Below are 17,266 nucleotides of genomic sequence, written 5' to 3' on the forward strand. Positions count from 1 at the left end.
TCATTTAGTCCAGCAGTTTATTCAAAAGTGCATTTACACTGGTGCCATCAAAACTCACGCTGTTGCCCTGAATTATCTGGAACTGAACTGAATCTACAGCTATTTTCATCTTAATTCCTGAATTATGGTATTTACAGAGCCAAGGAGTTCCTTGAAATAGCCGTCTTTGTCACCTTCCCTCTGCTCTTCTGCTGCCAGCTCCTCGTACTCGCTGCGCAGGAGGCTGAGGGTGGTGCTGAGGGCCTGGTCCCCCCGGTAGCGCTCCTTGCAGAAGGCCATCAGCACACCCACCGTCTTGAGGACCTTCTCCCGAGTGTCGTGCTCCGGCATGGCCAGCAGGTTGGAAACAACCACGCACCAGTCCTGCTCCACCACCGCCGGGACCAGCTTGACTTGCCGGTACTGCTGGATTTTCTCTTCCATTTGATCTCCGTGCTGCGAGTCCTCAAGCAGCATCTGTGGGAAGTGGTGGAACATGGATTAATATCCCTATCAGAGAGCAACCGCTCCTAGGAGGTGACACATCACAGGAGAGGAGGATGCACTCCCTGTAACACCTGCCTTGGAAGGTGACTTGCAACGGAAAACCAAGATGAGGTTGTGTCCTGGTTCACTGTTGCCCATGCATGAAGTTGGCCACAGGGGCTGGTTGCCCACCCTGGAAAACTCTTGGTGACCAGGAGGTTCAGTATCACACAGCCCTGAAAGGGGACTCAAGGGGAAGGAAGTTCAGCAGAAGACCTGTAAAATCTCTGGGTCTGCTGCTTTGGGCTGCTGGACAGGCTCTTTCAGCACCTAGCAAACATCACTGCTTGGCTTCATGCCGCTCTGCAGAAGAGATGGAGATCTCTGTCTCTTCCAGCCACGGCCAGACCTTCCCCTCCTAGCCTGGTCCAGAAAACCCCAAATACTGAAATTCTGCAGGGACAGTGCCGAGAGCAGAAAGGCGCCCGCAGGGAGCAGGACGGGCAGGGCTGCTGGCTCCCTTCCCAGCGAGACAGACCTGCTCTGAGCAGTGCTGGGGCCAGGGGGAAGAAAGGGAAATCTCCTGCCGCCACCCCAACACCTTTCAAGGCTTGGGTGGTGGAGTGGCTCCGCTCCCTGATGGAGCACTCCTCCCGGCTTGGCTGGTGGCCCCCTGTGATAATTACTATGTCTGTGGTTCACTAATTAGTTCTGAGTAGGCTACTCGCCTTGGTCTGCTGAAGGCAGATGAAGGCTTCTGCAAGGCTGGTGAGCAGAAATCCAGCCCTGGGGAAGGGAGAAGGTGGCCAGTGTGCACCGAAGCTGCCATGAAAAGTGATCAGACAACCCTGCCCCCAGGGGCCGCTTGGGTCCCTGAGGGCACCCATAACATTTTCTCTGACCTGTTCGTCAGCCTGGCAATGGACTCCCACCATCCCCTGGGTGGCTGCTGCAGGAAGCTTTGTCATGCTGTTTTATCCCACTGATTTATGGGACATGGTGGGGACAAGGAGGGACAACGCCAAGACCCCCCCTCTCCCTGTCCCCTGCAAGGGCTGCCTGCTAAACCCCCACTGGCCATGCAGGATTTGGGGTGAAAAGGAAAGAAGGCGGCAGAAAAAGCCATCCAGAGCCCTGGCAATTCGTGCTTCAGTGCAGAGAGCTGCCGATGGTAGCTTACAATTTTCAAACCAACCTATTTCACTGTCACCCAGCCCACCCCAAATCTGCCACCCTGTCTCGGACCAGCCCTGCTCCCTGCCAAGCACTGAGGGCTCTCCCATCTCCTCCGCAGACTCAGAAAGCGAAGGGGCTGGGATTGATACGTGGTGTTCCCAGTCTGAAGGGCAGCAAAAAATCATTGTTTTAACATAAACCCGATAATTTGCTGGGCCTGCAGACTGCCCCCAGCCACAGCAGAGCTGGGAACAGATGGGGCTGCCAGAGGGGCAGCCGTAAAATGTGCAGCAGGAGTGAACGGGAATGGTGCGGGTAAAATGCCCACATAGGCTCCCTTTCCATGCGAGCAGACAGACAGGATCGCTGCATGTTAGAGCCAGCACCTGATAAGATTTCAGACCCGCTAAAATAATTTGCACCTTTACAAAGTCTCCTGGAAAACAACTGTTTTAAAACGCAGACGTTGCTCTGCAGTGCCTGAAATCCAAGTATTACAGCAGTAATAATCTGCAGGGCAAATTGGCTATAAACTGAGTGAAAGTGGATTTAATTTCCATTCTCTGGAGTAAGAGAAATGCACAGACTAAACAACAAGCGATGGCAAGGAAAGATGGGTTTTAAAATGACATTTACAGCAGTAATCCAAGGTATTTGAAAATAAAACACTTAATGTTGTGGGCTTGGCTCCAGCGAGGGAAGTGCAGGCAGGCAAGGACCTCTCCAGCAGACAGGGGCACAGCAACGGCGGCTGGTCCCCCGGCACTTGGCTGGCAGCTGGATGCCGCAGCCGAGCTCACTGCAGTCAGGTGCCTATCTTCCCTATTCAGGTCATTGCCATTTTGTTATTTAAACACCCTCGGGTGGAAATGGCAATGGTGGTTTAATGAAAAATAAAGACTTAAGCTCACTCTGGGCTCTCCCAGGCACTCGTCCCCCACAGCAGTGGCCCGTGGGCTGGAGGGAACTCATCTGGAGGGATGGAGGGAACTAACAGCATGGACCAGCACCGATGCTAGATCAGCCCCTCCTCATCCTTGTCCTGCGAGGATGCTTGATGGCCCCTTTGGCTCGGTGCGGGGGTGGGGATTGCCTGGCCGGGTCCTGTCCCCTCCCTCCTGGCTCCTCACCTTCTCCACGATGAGGTCGTAGAGGAGCGTCACCACACGGACATGGAGGGTCTCCACTCCCTTCTGCCTGAAGAGGCTCCTGAGGACCTGGAGGCCACCCAGCTTGAGGAACTGCTGCTGGGCGTAGGGGAAGTGTCTCAACATGGAGGACAGCGCGAAGAGAGCCTGGAAGGCAGAAAGGTCCATCAGCGCAGTGGCCACAGCCACTGCATTTGGTGCAGCCTCTCTTCATGGCATCCCATGGGGACAGGAGAAACATGCTCCAACCCATTTGTGCAGAGCTCTCCAGCAGATGCATTCAAACCTCTCCTTGCTGAGGGGCTTCTCCAAGAGTCCCCTTTTCTCCAGATCGCAACCCTCCCCGGTGCTGCAAGGCTGCCTGAACTTGGGTGACTTCCACTCAAACTGCAACACAGACTGTCACCACGTTTGCTAGAACAATAGCCCAGAGGGACCTGTGGCCAGCACCTGAACGAACCCAACACCATCGCTTCTCCTCGCAGTTCACCCCCACCTGTCCTCAGTACAGAGCTCAGCTACGGGCTAGGGACGGGGCGAAGGGGCATCCAAGCACCGCTCAGCAGAGCCTGATCCCCTCGACATGATTTGGACACCTGGGGAACGTCCTCTCCCTTGCACCCACACGGCTGGAGGACAAGACCGTGACGTTTCCCAGGACATAGCCCCAAAACAGGGTCTGTCATGGTGCAGCATCATGCACTGCCAGCGAGAGACACCAGCATGCCTGCACTTGCCTCCCAGGCCTTGAGTGGCACGGGGTTAACACTGAGGAGGCAATTAGGGGCCAACTGGCTGAATCTTACACTCGTCTGGTTTTGACAACCATGGTTTGCAGAGGGGACGGGCTGACGCCGCTCGGGGCAGGGCTGCTGCCCGAGTGGGGACGGGGATGCTCATCTGGGCACCTGCCAGCAAGCACAGCCGGCTCCTCCGCACACCGAGGCGGATGTGTGCATCCCTGCTCTCTGCAGACATATCTGAGCTGACAGCCATATCTTCCCCAGTCCCACTTGTTTCTATTTTCCATCTTCTGAGTTGCCGCTGGTGAATTGGAGGATGTTTCCGTCTCCTTTTTTAACCATAGGCCAAAGGACGGGGAAGGGAAGAAATGCACTTTTGGCCTCGCTGCTGCACACCGCTGCGAGTGCCGGGGTGGAAAACCCACCAGAGCAGGAGCCATGGGCTGCTGCCCCATGCAGGAAGGGGCTGGGGCACCAACCTGTTGTTGGGATCCTGGCCTGGAGAGAGACAGGAGACCATACACAGCATGGGAACTGGACATTAAAAGCCTCTATCCTCCTGGAAAAGGAGGTTCAACCCTTGGAGGCTCTCGTAAGGCCGTATGTGAATGTGGACAATACTGAGCTCATCCCTCTCGCTCTTCTCCAGGGTCTGCCAGCAGCACGTGTTCAGGCTCACTAGAAAGAAATGTCCTGCACCCACCACCACACAGGGGTTCGAGCGATGCTGGTGAGGGTCTTTGCATGCCCAGCCATCCCTCCCCAGTCCAAAACAAGCTCCGGATTGAGCCACAGGCACTCCTGGGAGGAGTTTCTGAGCATGGAGCATTCTGTGGTGCACTTCTCTGGCCGGGACTGCCTCACACCCGTGGCCAAAAGCAAAGGGGTTCCCCAGCCTCTCCCATGCCTTTCACTCACTGGAGGACTCTTACCACGGACTAAAGGGGAACATGTTTGTGGGAGCTTGTTAAAACACTAGCAGCACACTGCTGTTTGCATAACAGCAGGTGCATTAAAGATGAATGAAAGAGCTGGTGGTTCCCTTGCCCCGCCAAACCCCTTCTCACAGGAGGTCACCGTGTTAAACGGTGGGGCTGGGTTTTCGGGAGCAGCCAGATAATTTTATGACCCATAAACAGAGGCGGCATGACACACTAAAGCAAGGGTAATGCTCTCATGCTCCAGGGAGTATAGTGAGGAGGGAGGGAGCGAGGTGGCAAGGAAGCCCCCACCCCTACGGACAGCACTGCACATTTGGCTGGGGGCTCTTGGCACTGCTCAGCTTGCTCCAAAGCCACTGCCAAAAGCAGGACACGGGGCTGGCTCCAGCAATTACCTTCTTCCACACATCAGCTCTCATGTTTGTTAGCCTCTGGTTGTTATGCCTGCTACAGGGACCCCCGCCTTTCCTCCCAGAGGAGCCGCAGCACTGAGTCCTGTGCCCTGCAGGGCTGGCAGAGCTGCCGCGCGTGCTGCTGCTGGCAGCGGGGGTGAGACCCGCAGCATGGGGGGCCAGGGCTGCCGGGGGGGTCCAGCACCATGGGGTGCACTGGAGCCCACCCAGCGCAGGGAGCAGCACAGGGTCCCACACTTTCACGAGGTCAGCGATGGCCTGAGGAGTGCTTACATTGAGTTCAGCACAAAACCGGCTTTACCCAGAGGTGCATCCCTGCCCACTCACCTTCTTCTTAACAGCCAGGGGTTGTTCTGTAGCCAGAATAACCAGGAGCTTCTGCAGTGCACCCCCCTCAATGGCTTCTATCTGGACTTTGGGGTTGCTGCAGGGACAAAAGCAAAAGGCAGGTCACCAACAGAGCAGGGCATGGCAGGGTGGGATGGATGCTGGGCCTGTCTGGGGCAGCACCCCGCAGCAGACACAAACGAGGGTCAATCCAGCCTGATCCCAGAGCAAACCCCCCCAGCTCCCACCGACCATGGCTCGCAGTTATAGAGAAGGTGCAAAGCCCTGTTAACCACCCCAAACACAGTACATGACCAATGCAACCTGACGCAGTAGCAAACAGGGCTGGGGAAGGGCATGCCAGGCCATCCATGTCACCCTGCCACGTGCCCACATCCTACCTGTCTTCCCCTGGCAAGGAGCCCTGCCCTGCCCTGCATTTTCCTCTCAGCTATTAATCCTCTCACTTTACATTGCATCTATTCCTTAACAGCCTTTTATTTCGGCTCTCGCTTTCCTCCTCTCATCCTCCTCGTTTGCTGTTAACATGCATGCTGATTTATTTAAACACTCCTGTGCTACAGCACCAGCCCTCCAGCTCACCCAGAGGAAGGTCCTGCTTGTCCCTGGCACCTCTGAATCACAAATTACTCCTGGTCTCACCACCTACACACCTCTTGCATCGAGCGCTTTTCTCCAAGGACTACAAATGGCTAAATCCATCCTTCTGCCTGCAAGAACCAGGCTAAAATTTCAGGTCTGGATGTGAACAGTTGCCCCAGGTGCAGGCAGACAAAGACAAGCCTTGCCCACTGTCTGCGCTGCCCCGGCAGGGGCACCTCAGCCACACAGACGCTTTGCAAACCCACTTCTAGAACGTCTTTGAAGGTGGCGGAGAGGTTAGATGCTACAGGCTCCCTCTTTGGCAGGGCTTTCACAGTCCAAGCACAACATACCCGTTGTCTACATCCCTGATCCCGGGTCTCTCGCTCTCTGAGGAAGAGCTCCAGCACTTCAGCCTTTGCTCGACTTTGAAGCAGCAATCGCACTGCAGCCAAAGGTCACGCATCCCTGCTAAGCAAAACACCCACAGCTCTTACCGCTACCAGAAAGCTGCTGGAGCACAGTCCAAGAAACAAAAGAGACAGAGGCAGACAGGGTCATAAAAAAACAAAAACAGAAGACAAATGGACTTGGGCAGGGAGCAGCTTTGAATTAAACCCATCACTTGCAGAAAAACAGCAAAACACTAAGCTCATCTATGTCAACTAAGGTGCTGAGCAATCTCTCCAACCCTTCCTGCTCCATCCAGGCTTTGTTTCTCACACCATTGGAGTCATCCACGGCACAGAGGCAGCAGATCTGGAGTGTGGGTTCCTGACTGCAATTACCAGGCTGACCTCAAGGCAGGAAAGAAGGGTCGTTGAAAGCCACCTTTGATTTCTCCTTCCTCACCCACTTTCTTGTGGCAAGCACTCAGGCAGAGCCACGGTGCAGACACTCTTCCAAGGAGGGGGACATCTGCGACCTGCCCAGACAGGGCAGGAAGGAAAAAGAACGAACCCAGGGGCTTCAGGATCCTCCTGCAGAAAAGGTTTTCTCAGTGTGGTCCACACATATGACCGCAGACCCCCATGTGCCGGCACTGCGGCACTCCCAGCATCCCTGGGAGCAAACCAGCTTCTGGTAGTGCCTGAGTCCAGGTGGGACCTGGTGCATGTACCAAGATGTGTTTATCCCCCATCCTCACCATGTCAACAGGCACAGCAGAGTCTCCTCCTGCAGCAACAGGATATTATTTTCAGTCTCAACGTGGTGGGAGATAATGCGTGTGGCCAACCCCCTCTTTCTGCAGGGCAGCAATGGCATCTCTGATGGCCTGGCCTGGGCTCTGATTTTGGAGAGTCAGCAGGAGTCAACGCAGGCAAACGGCATCAGCCCCAAAACTTTCAGCTGCCCCCAGGCAACCCCTGGACACAAGGCAATTTCCCCCCAAATTACAACCGCCGCTCTCGTCTCCAGCCATACCTGCAGTCACACGGACAGCCACAGCCCCTCCAGCATGGGGATGGCCCAAGGAAGGTGCTGCAGCCCTGCAGCATCACAGCGCCCTGTCCAGCCTCAGCAACTTCTCCCAGAGCAAAGACAAGAAGAGTACAATAGTGGGATGGAGGAAAAACAGCTCCCAAAGCACCCAGGGGTTGGCTGAAGACTGGTCTAACATACCCCAGCAGCTAGAAATGTGCTAAGTGTGACCCTTGCCTCAAAAGAGCCACAGATAAGTAATATCTGTCCTAAAGAAGTGAATGAATCCTGCATCTCCTTTCAGCCCAGATAGATTTATAAGCTAAGCTTGTGATTAAACTCCTTTGGGAGTCCAGAGACATGACACCCAGAAGGAAGGAAATGCAGCAGTGAGAAGCAATCCACATACCAAAGTCACTGAAGGTGGCCTCAGCAGCAAGTTGGGCACAGCCAGTGCTCAAGCTGGGATGGCTGAACACAGCTGTGCTCACCACAACAGCATGGAACCTTCTCCTGCAGAGGCTGGGCAACACGAGTGCAACTGCCGGGGCCGTGATCAGAGACCTGTGCATCTCCAAAACCCACCCAGCCGCTACAGGAGATGCACAGACAGCCCTCCTGCCGTGCCAGGCTCCACTGCAAACCAGGCAGGAGGGAGAAGAAGAGTTTTTTTCCAGCTCTGTTTTTCCAGTGATGACAGCTTTGGTCTCTGCCTCTGTCTGTGTACGGTTGGGTTGCACTTGTTTCTGCTTTGAGCTTTTCTAGGGGAAGGCATGGCATGGAGGTTCAGCTCTGCCTGGCACATCATCAGCCATGCTGGCACATCATCAGTTACACTGTTTTCAATGCTGAGGCTCCATGACCAGTGCGAACGAGAGGCAAAGAAACCACAGCTGCATTTCCAGACTCCAAGGAAGAGCTGCAACTCTGACACTCAGAAAATACAACTTCTGATCTGAAAACTCGCCCAAATTTTACATGCAAGTTACTCTGGGAAAGGGAGACCAGGGTAAGTGCAGAACAAGTTTGCAGGCAGGCACTTTTCTGAGTATAACTGCACTGAAAGGAGACTCTCCTATGCTGGAGACCTCTTAATGCTATTCAAGGAAGACGTTAAGTTTGGGATATCCAAGTTCTTTTGTCACATCTATCCAAAATAAATAATAAAGACTCTTACAGCAAGGGACGCAACTGAAAAATTGGTATGCCTTTTAATGCTTGGTTGGTCACCTGGAGGATTAGGTCTAATTAAAATCTCTGAACCGTGGAGTTTTTACCAAGGAGCACCTCTAGAGATTAGGAAGCCTTCCTGGATGGTAGGCATGCTGCTCACTTCTCAATGTTTCTGTTGTTTAATGTCTCTACTATCAATAGTCTGGGCTTCACACTAACAAAAAAGCTCGTTTGAGAGTTTAGAAAACTCAGTACAGATCTGTACAAATTACACTGTCAAGCCCAGGGAAAAGCAGCCTGAACAAAATAAATACAATGAGACAGACTGTAGAGCGCTCGCACGGGAAATTCAACCTGTGCTAATCTGCTAATGGATAAGGGGATAGTGGCACCAGCAAGGAAATTCACTGAAATGAAACTGAGGCCGGGATAGAAACTAAATACAGCCTGCGACAACACTCCCCAATGCTACAGTGATGGCAGATATTTGGGAGCACTCAACAGATGAAATTAACCAGCCTCAAACCTGGGTGAGGAACAGCCACAAGGCTACGGGGACTCAACACAAGTGCCCTGCTCAGGTTCAAGCAGCTTCCTAAGAGAGCCCCTGCATGTGCTAAACACAGCCCCAGTTCACCCTGGGAGGACCCACCCTGACTGCAGGGCCACGACACGTGCCCTCCCGATGTGGCCCTCACCACACATCTGAAGTTCTTGCGCCTTCCAGCCACGTGGCCCACATCCATCACATCCATCTCTCCTTATTCTGTTCCTGAAGAGTAGAAAACAAGGCTGGGTACAGGCTCATCGTGATTGATCCATGCAAGAATCCACCTGGGTGCTGGGACAGGCTGGGGTTAATGGGCATGCTGCTAGTGTTCACACGGGCCAAGATGCATTGAGCTGGGATGAAGAGGTTGGGGAGACTTGCAGGAATCCCTACTTCCCACAGGTGCCCACGCCATCATCTCTGAGCAGCTCCTGAGAAAGCTCTGTCCCTTGCAAGGTGGGCTTTGTCCTTGGACAGAAGATCCTAAACTTCTTGAGACATGGGTCATCCATCCCAGATCGTGAGAAGACCTCTGAAGAGCTTTGGACATGGGCCACCAGACCTCCTTGATACAGAACCTGGAGACAATACCCTCTTTCCCAGGGTGTAGTCTACGGTCTACTCTCTGTGCTTTCAAATCCCAACCCAGGCTGACCCTCCACCCAACTCAAGATGTCCCTGCTGCCTGCAGACCTCCCTGCTTCTCCCCACCTCTCCCAAGGACCTCTGCAAACGGGCTCACCCAGCAGTGACAAGGCTGCTACCCACACTGTCACAAGCACGCTGCAGCACTTACGATGCGCCCTTTTGACCACAAGACAAACGACATTTGTTTCCTACTGCTGCCTCCTTCTGAAGCTCCTGGAGTTGTGACTTTGCCAAGCACAAATTTAATGTGCCTTTTCATCAGTCCAGCACATTTCCCTCTTGGTGGCTGGAGGAGGGTGACCATGCCCTTCAGTGGAGAGGGGAAAAAACCAGAAGCAGGGGAGGGAAAGCCAACAGAAAACCTCCATCTGAGCCTGCCTGCTGCAGCTCGCAATGGCAGAAGGAAACACTCCATTTTCTGCCAGTTTATATTTCACTGCGTTGGAGTTACAGCTTCCCACGAGGGGCCAGAAATTATTACAGTCAAGGCTTGTTTGCCAGAACACTGCAAGCCTCAACAGCGCATGGAGAGGGGAGCAAAAGTAATAAAAACAAGGGCTGACAGGCTGTGATCAGCGCTATCAGAGTAAAACTGAAATGAAGTTGCCACAGCACCCCAGTGACCGGTGGCAGGTCCTGCCTTGGGTGGGTGGTGAAGGCAGAGATGGGACCTGGCATCTTCCACCAGCTGCCAGGTTGGGATGTTTGCTCCCTTCTTCCTTTTTTCTTCCATTATAGCTCCTTGTGGAAGCAGCAAGACCTTAGGACAGGGATGACTGGCCAGAGGACCCACGAGCATGATGGAGGCTTCCTAGAGGACACATGGTCTCACAAGCTGGGAAACAGCCTCTCCACATGCTGTAGCTTGTAATCCCTCACACGCTGCAATTCCCCCGCACCTTGTTGTTGGGCTGTCAAGGACCTGCTTGTGGGACAGCTGCCATTTCTCCCTGGACATTGTTTTGGTCATGCTAAGGAGCAGCACTGGCACAGGGGACGCAGCTGTTGCTCCTGAAAATCCAGCATGGGCTTCTCTGCCATTTTCACTAGCAAACTCATTACATGGAAGAAGCTCCCATATGCTGAAGAAGGGATTTTTTAAGAGTACTATCCATTAAGAGATACCCTTACCCTATTCCTCCTAGGATGTCCCCAAGTACACGTGCACAAATTTAAGAGAGATTTTTCAAAGTTTTTCCAGACTGCACATGCGAGGGGTGTGGGAAGACTGAAAAGCAGCAACACAGCCCTCAGGCAACATGGGCTCTTGACATGGAACTTGCAATACAGCAGCAAAATTAGATTTAGATTTAAAAAAAAAAAAAAAAAAGCCAAGCGGTGCAGAGGGACCTGGGGACTCAGAAGCACAGACCAGGACAGACAAGCAAACGCCCTCATCTCTACTGCTCCAGCAAGGACACACACAGAGAATATTTATTTCTTGGCCTGCTTATTGTACAAACTGCACAAGACCCTAGAAAAAAAAGGGTCACCTCCTTACTCTGAGCATCCTGCTGAAGCCAGGTAAAGACAGACCAAAAAGAGGTGCGAATGGGGGAGCGCAATAGAGGGGATGCTCGTGCCCAGCAGGATCAGGGTGCTGAGCACAGCACTTCTCCTGCCCTGGCTGGAGCATGTCCTGCTGCGGTGGCAGCCACACACCCACCTCTCACGCCCACTGGCTGCTAAGCTATGCCAGCATCCTCCCCAGGGTGCAGGGAGGTAAGTCTGGAGAGCTCGTGCTTTGATGAAAGCCCGGCGTGATGGTGAAAAGGCATGATAATCAACCAAGCTAGGCAGGACTTAATGGGTCTCTTCTCTCGTCAGAACCAGCAGTCTGCGATGCCGCGTGGGAAATCAAAGCCAGGGATCAAAGTCTGTAAGTCTGTAAAACAGCCTAAAAGATTTAGTACAGTCTATTTAGCTTGTGAGAATCAGAAAGAGGCAGCAAGGCAGCATGGCTTACCTTGCCCTCCCCCTCCCTTCAGCCCCCCTCCCCAGCTTTCACTCCAAAATCCATTAATGAAGAAAATGAGAGTGCACCAACGCTTTGCTCGCAGGAGAGTGAAGTGGCTTGAACCCGAAATGTGCCTACGATGGCATTACAGCTCCAAGCCTTGCCTGGCTTCTTGTGCCTCTCAAACCGTCACACCTGGGTAAGAATTTGAAAGGCAATGGAAAAGGTCATTTTTGTGAGTCCTGGAAACCAAAAGCAATACAAGCAGGGTCACACATGAAAAGGCCAACAACTTTTTCAGAGGCCTCTCTATTTGGAGAATTTCTGACAGCTCTTGTAAATATATTCACGTTAAAATTATCTGACAAATAATAGATAGAGAGAAAACTGATCATTATGATGTCAACGCTTAAAGGTTTGACTGGAATTCAGTAATTCCAGCCCGAACTATAGCTGTAAATCTGAGACTCTGCATAAGGGCAGAAAAAAGACGCAGGATGATCAGCAACTCGTTAATACTTGCATGATTGAATTTTAGATTGCAGGTTTAAGAAAAAAAAAGCATTAAAATAGTCGAGTGAGAAGTGACACATACAGAGAATACGCTTTCCTATTGCATTCAAAGCACTGGCTATGGCATGAACTATCTCCATCAGAAATGACTGCGGAGCAGCTGTAGCAAACCAAGCTGGCTCCAAATCCATGACTCCCCAGGTACGCATCAGCTGGCTACGTTTCCTTCCGAACTTTGTTCTTAAGAGGAGGATAACTGGGACAACTCAATGCGAACAATTCTGCAGCCCCCCGTCCTCTGGAATGACCACCCTGGCTGTGCCGTGGCACGCCAGCAAACGATGCTTAAGTGCAGGGTTGGTGAATCTCTTACAAAAATACATGTTTAACACAGAGGTTTTCCATTATTGCAGAGTCCCATGCTATCTAAAAGGACATTTGCACGCACAATACGAGATGTACAGGGTAATAATAAAATAACCCCAACAAGGCTGCCTGCGATTATTTGGAGTTAGAAGGAGGAGGGATGAAGCACTGACACCCCCAAAGTCCCCACTGAGGTCCGCATACAGCAGAATTGGCCTAGAAAGCCTCTTCTCTGAGCATCAGCTCAAACCTGAGTTTCACAGACAAAGGCCTTAGGAGCTACGACTTAAGGAGATTAAAAACCACCCAGGAAAATGGAGTCCTAAGAAGTTGTGCCAATCAAAATACAGTGAAGAAGAAAGTGGGGGTGAGGGGAGAAAACCTGACAAAAGAAAAACTCGGTTTCAATAGGCAACACAATACAACGATTTTGTATGAAAGATGTGAAGCATAAAGGGGTTGTTAGATGTTCAAAAGCACAGAATATAGGAGAGACATAAAAAAAAAACCCCAAGAAGATGAAAATCTCCACTTCAATGCAATGTTGCCTTCTGACTTTCTACCAAGCCAGGCGCTCATCACGGTAGTGGGGGAGCAGCAGCATCCCTGTGAGAGCAACACGTTGCAATGTGACATAATGGAGTACATAGATGCAAGTATGGTTTTTAATGAGCAATTAGGTTATTGAGTATTTGTTGCTAAGAGGAGAATAGAACTGCAGATAATAAGTTGGAACTGAGTATGTGATTCTGTGATTTTGATGGGCTAATGTGATACTTAAACCAAGGGAGCATGAGTCACCCCAGAGAGGCAGAAATAGCATGGAAGACTGCCTGGGAAAAGCTGGGGGAACCTTGGCTTGCTGTTGACCATATATCTGTGTCCGAGGTACCAGCAAGATATAGTTGAGCTTCTTATGAGCCTGCAATGTCCCTGCTGAAAGCAGGAGGGCTATAATGTCCCATTACCGACAAGCACTGAGCTCCCTGGGGACACAGTGACATCGGGTTTAACTGGAGCAAACTCTGCTCTCAGATATGCAATATAACTGGGAATTACCTAATGTGCCCTTTGCAGTCACAATGTTTTCGAGTTGGAAGCGCAGAGCGGAGCTACTTCTCACAGTGCGGCCAGGGTCAAGAGCCATCAGGAGCCCCGCGGGGAGGGGACCTGGCTCACCAAAGCCCAGAGAGGGCAAGGCTGAGGCGGCTAATATTTTGGAACAGGAATAAAATCAGACAAGCTGCAGTGCTGTCATGTAGCATAACAGATGGATAATTAGATTTATATGAAGAGCTGTAAAAGTAAGTAATTAAATAAAAATACAGAACAGTGAATCTGCTGCAGCAAGACACCTTGTAGAGGTGCAGAAAGCCCCAGCCACAGGGGAGCGGGTGGCAGAGCCAGGGCACTCGTCTGGGACAACCAGAATGAGGACTTGCCCAAAGCATGACTGCTCCAGAGAGGAGTGATGTGAACAGAGGGACGGAGTCGAGCTGCAGCAAAACCCCTCTTTCTCCTCACCTCTCTGTGGAGCAGAGTAGAAGAGTGACTTACCAGCTCTGGACAATAAAATCTTAGGTGCCACAACACAATCAACTGTGCCAGATTGTTCTGCTGAACACACACAAAAAACCAAACTGACAGGCTGTATTTGTATCCTTCGGAAAAAAGGTACCATGAAAATGGGCTGGAGATCGCACAAAGTGAGCCCAGGCAGGAACCCCACTGCCCCGGCACATGTGAGGCTCCTGAGGACACCCCCAGAGACCCTCTCTTCTCCTGACCCTCAGCTTTGCCAGCACTGAGCTTTATTTTGGTGCCAGCACATACCCCCCAGCTACGTGAACATAATTGCTGACGGCCGGGTGACTCGCTGGTCTGCTTTGGAGCGAGTTGTGCACCTGAAGCTCCCACCAATGCCAGGGCAAATGGAGGAGCACAGCTCTCAAGCCTCAGATACCAGCTCAGCTTCCACGAGTTTAATCAAAGACCCACAAACCATTTTATGATTAAAAATCAAAGGTTTTTGGATTCTTGGGGCTATTGCCATCACCCTGTCAGCACGGAGCTTGAGGAGCCTGCAGAGGAAAGGGTATGAAACAGCATCATCAAGGCTAGCCCATCTTCTCTGTTCTGCTGATGGTGAAGGATGGGCCCGTGCAGTCCACTCCGGAGGGTTTGTCAACCCTCTGTGATTTCAGGGCTGGACTGGTGACTCATGCCCCATCTGCAACGATCAAGGGAACTGTGTGAGCTCTCTTCCAGCACAACATGTTGAATGACTGATCCTTCCAGGTAGGTATGAGCAAGCGCTCCATCGTGTGTGGAGAAGGACATTACAGGAACTCCCCCCACTGCTCAGTCACCCAAGCTAATGCTTTATTTTGAGGGGGATATCAACCTTAAGGCTATATGTACCATGCTTACAAAACACTCCTTACGCATTTCTGAAAGCCTGTTATTTTACCATAGGTCAAATGCATATCGGTGCCTAAGGATGGGGTCTGTTTCATCAGAGGCTGCATTAATAAAAAGCGAGCGATTCTCTACAAGTGCAAGCAGAACTCATTTATTTCCATGCCATCTTAGCCATAGCCCACAAAAATTGTGTTGATTTCTTTTCAAAAATCACAACACAGCAAGGAGAAAGAACAATATTGCAGGATTAATACCACATCCTTGAGCTCATCCAGTGTTTTTCATCACAGAGACTTCAAAGCACCCCCTGATTTATAGACAGGGAAACCGAAGCACTCCCAGGAGCATTGGCAGCTGCACCAGGGTGCAAGTGTGAGTGCTGGACTCCTGCCTCCCCGCTCCTCCCCTTCTTCACACTCCTTTTCTCTGCACGCCTCCACCCTCCTGGCTCCAAAACTGAACTGGCCTAGGATGGTGGCAAACTCAGGAGCAACCAGGTTCCCACCTAGCTCTTTGTTGCTGCTGCAGGACCCCTGAACAAGACCCTTCTGCGACAGTAACTCGCAGTGGAACAGCTTTGTATGGAAGCATTCCTGCAAGATCTGCCATATCGCACTGAGCATAATTCAAGGCATGCAAAGTTACTCAAATATTCCAACAGAACCTATCCACACACCTTAGGTAACATGAAAACACTGCAAAAAGCTGTCTGAAAGCACCACAGGAAGAAAGCCTAAGTGCTAACCACTGGGCTCCTAACACTTCAGCTTATATTCTCCAGCGGCAGTGAGTGCCTATCCAACGCATCCCACTAACAATCTTGAGAGATGTTAAAAGATGGCCTGAGGGTAAGACCTTTGATTGTTATTCGCTTTATTTGTTTGCTTGCTCATTTGAGCTGATTTTTCTTTAAAGACAAGTGCTAATATTATAAATAAAAAAAAGAAAGCCTTTGCCTGGTGTGTCCCTGTTGGGAATGCCAGTAGAGCACAGGCACTCTCCAGCTCTTCCACGAGACACAAAGCGAAGTGTGAGAACAGGCACTTCACTTCTCTCCCTTCCAGCAGCATCTCCGTGATGCTCTGTCCTATTTTAACCCTGCCATCTGTTTCGCAACTCTGCGTTCCTCAACCGAGGAAGGCAGTGCATTACATCAAGCAAATTCTTCTATGATCTCCCACCCATTTTGCTTATGGGATGTGCCCTGGAGCACCCCCAGGTGCCACAATGGAAGGTACTGCTCTTAAACAACCGATCCACTCATTGCTTACAAGCCTCATCTCAACCCACCACACTCCTCTACAGGGAAGGGAAGATGCTGGATCACAGGGAGAATCACACCCACTGTGATGTCATGTTTTAAACTCTGGCTGTTCCTAGTCCCACTGGGTTTAACAGTGCTATTAGAATCATTTTAGACTAGAAAAGTAGATTTGTTTCACTGAGTCATGATTCAAAAACGAGACTTTGCTCCATTTATAAAAGCAAATCACCATCTTGCAAATGCCAAGCATAGATTTCAGCTCCAAAAGCAAAGCCTGGGGAATGCTTCCAGCCGGACAGAGAATGGAAAAGCTGCATCTGCAAAAGCTGGGAAACCTTTTTTTATTTATCTGGTCTTCATAAACAGAAAGCATGACCTGTGGAACACCAGCTCCTGGAGAAATCTAATAAACTCATTCTGCATCAAGTGACTTAATCATGCATTAATAGAATGACAGCAGGAATGCCACCACAGGACCAGGGACTGTGATGCTGCAATGCAACCCACAGACGATTCAAGCCAATTCCTGGGTGGGAAGCCCTCAAGGAAACTTGGGAGTCACAGGAAGCACCAGCAATTCTTTCTGCTTTCTGATTCATCCCCACTCAAACACCCACATGCCACGGCAGAGGAGGCTGGAACTGCTACATTTAGGATGACATTTAAAAATCAAGGTTGTGCTGCTGTTGGTCATTAAAAATCCAACAGCATTTTTCAGAAACAAGTGGGTACTCGCATCAGTGTCCCTGCCAAATATCAGCACAGCAGTAATTTTTCTAGCAGCTTCAGTTAAAAGGTAAAGGAAAATTGCACCCACCTATAATTACTGTTATTACTGTTGTTTTTTAAACATTCACTATATACCTTCATATTTTCTAAATACAAAATAAGATGGAAACATTTCCCCAAGCCTTTCTAAGTGTCAGATTCATCTCATTTAACATTAGACACCTAAAATTCAGACATCTAGCTCAGACGAGCTGCCTAGGCTCCTTCATGTTCCAACCTGTGGTCTGCACATCCCTGGAGACCCAAACACTGTTTCTGTATTTCCATGGGACTTGCCCAGGCTAATCCAGAAAGGCAAATCTACAGTCAAAGGTTTTAGATTCACCCAAAAGGGGCTGCATCTATTT

General features: G+C 51.0%; 1 protein-coding gene across 6 annotated transcripts in view; it reads right to left on the bottom strand.

Annotated features, from left to right (window-relative positions):
* Positions 1-17,266, bottom strand: part of SIL1 (SIL1 nucleotide exchange factor) — a 100,904-nt gene continuing 83,638 nt past the window's right edge. For all 6 annotated transcript variants that reach the window (XM_072872756.1, XM_072872751.1, XM_072872752.1 and 3 more), the window contains 3 exons: positions 5,214-5,310; positions 2,772-2,936; positions 1-456 (listed from right to left, as the gene is read on the bottom strand). In XM_072872756.1, coding sequence (XP_072728857.1) covers positions 106-456; positions 2,772-2,936; positions 5,214-5,310 — 613 coding nt within the window. In that variant the 3' untranslated portion in view covers positions 1-105. The remainder of the gene's footprint in view (positions 457-2,771; positions 2,937-5,213; positions 5,311-17,266) is intronic.

The sequence above is a fragment of the Ciconia boyciana genome, chromosome 9 (assembly GCF_034638445.1).
Source record: "Ciconia boyciana chromosome 9, ASM3463844v1, whole genome shotgun sequence".
In the NCBI taxonomy this organism is placed as follows: domain Eukaryota; kingdom Metazoa; phylum Chordata; class Aves; order Ciconiiformes; family Ciconiidae; genus Ciconia; species Ciconia boyciana.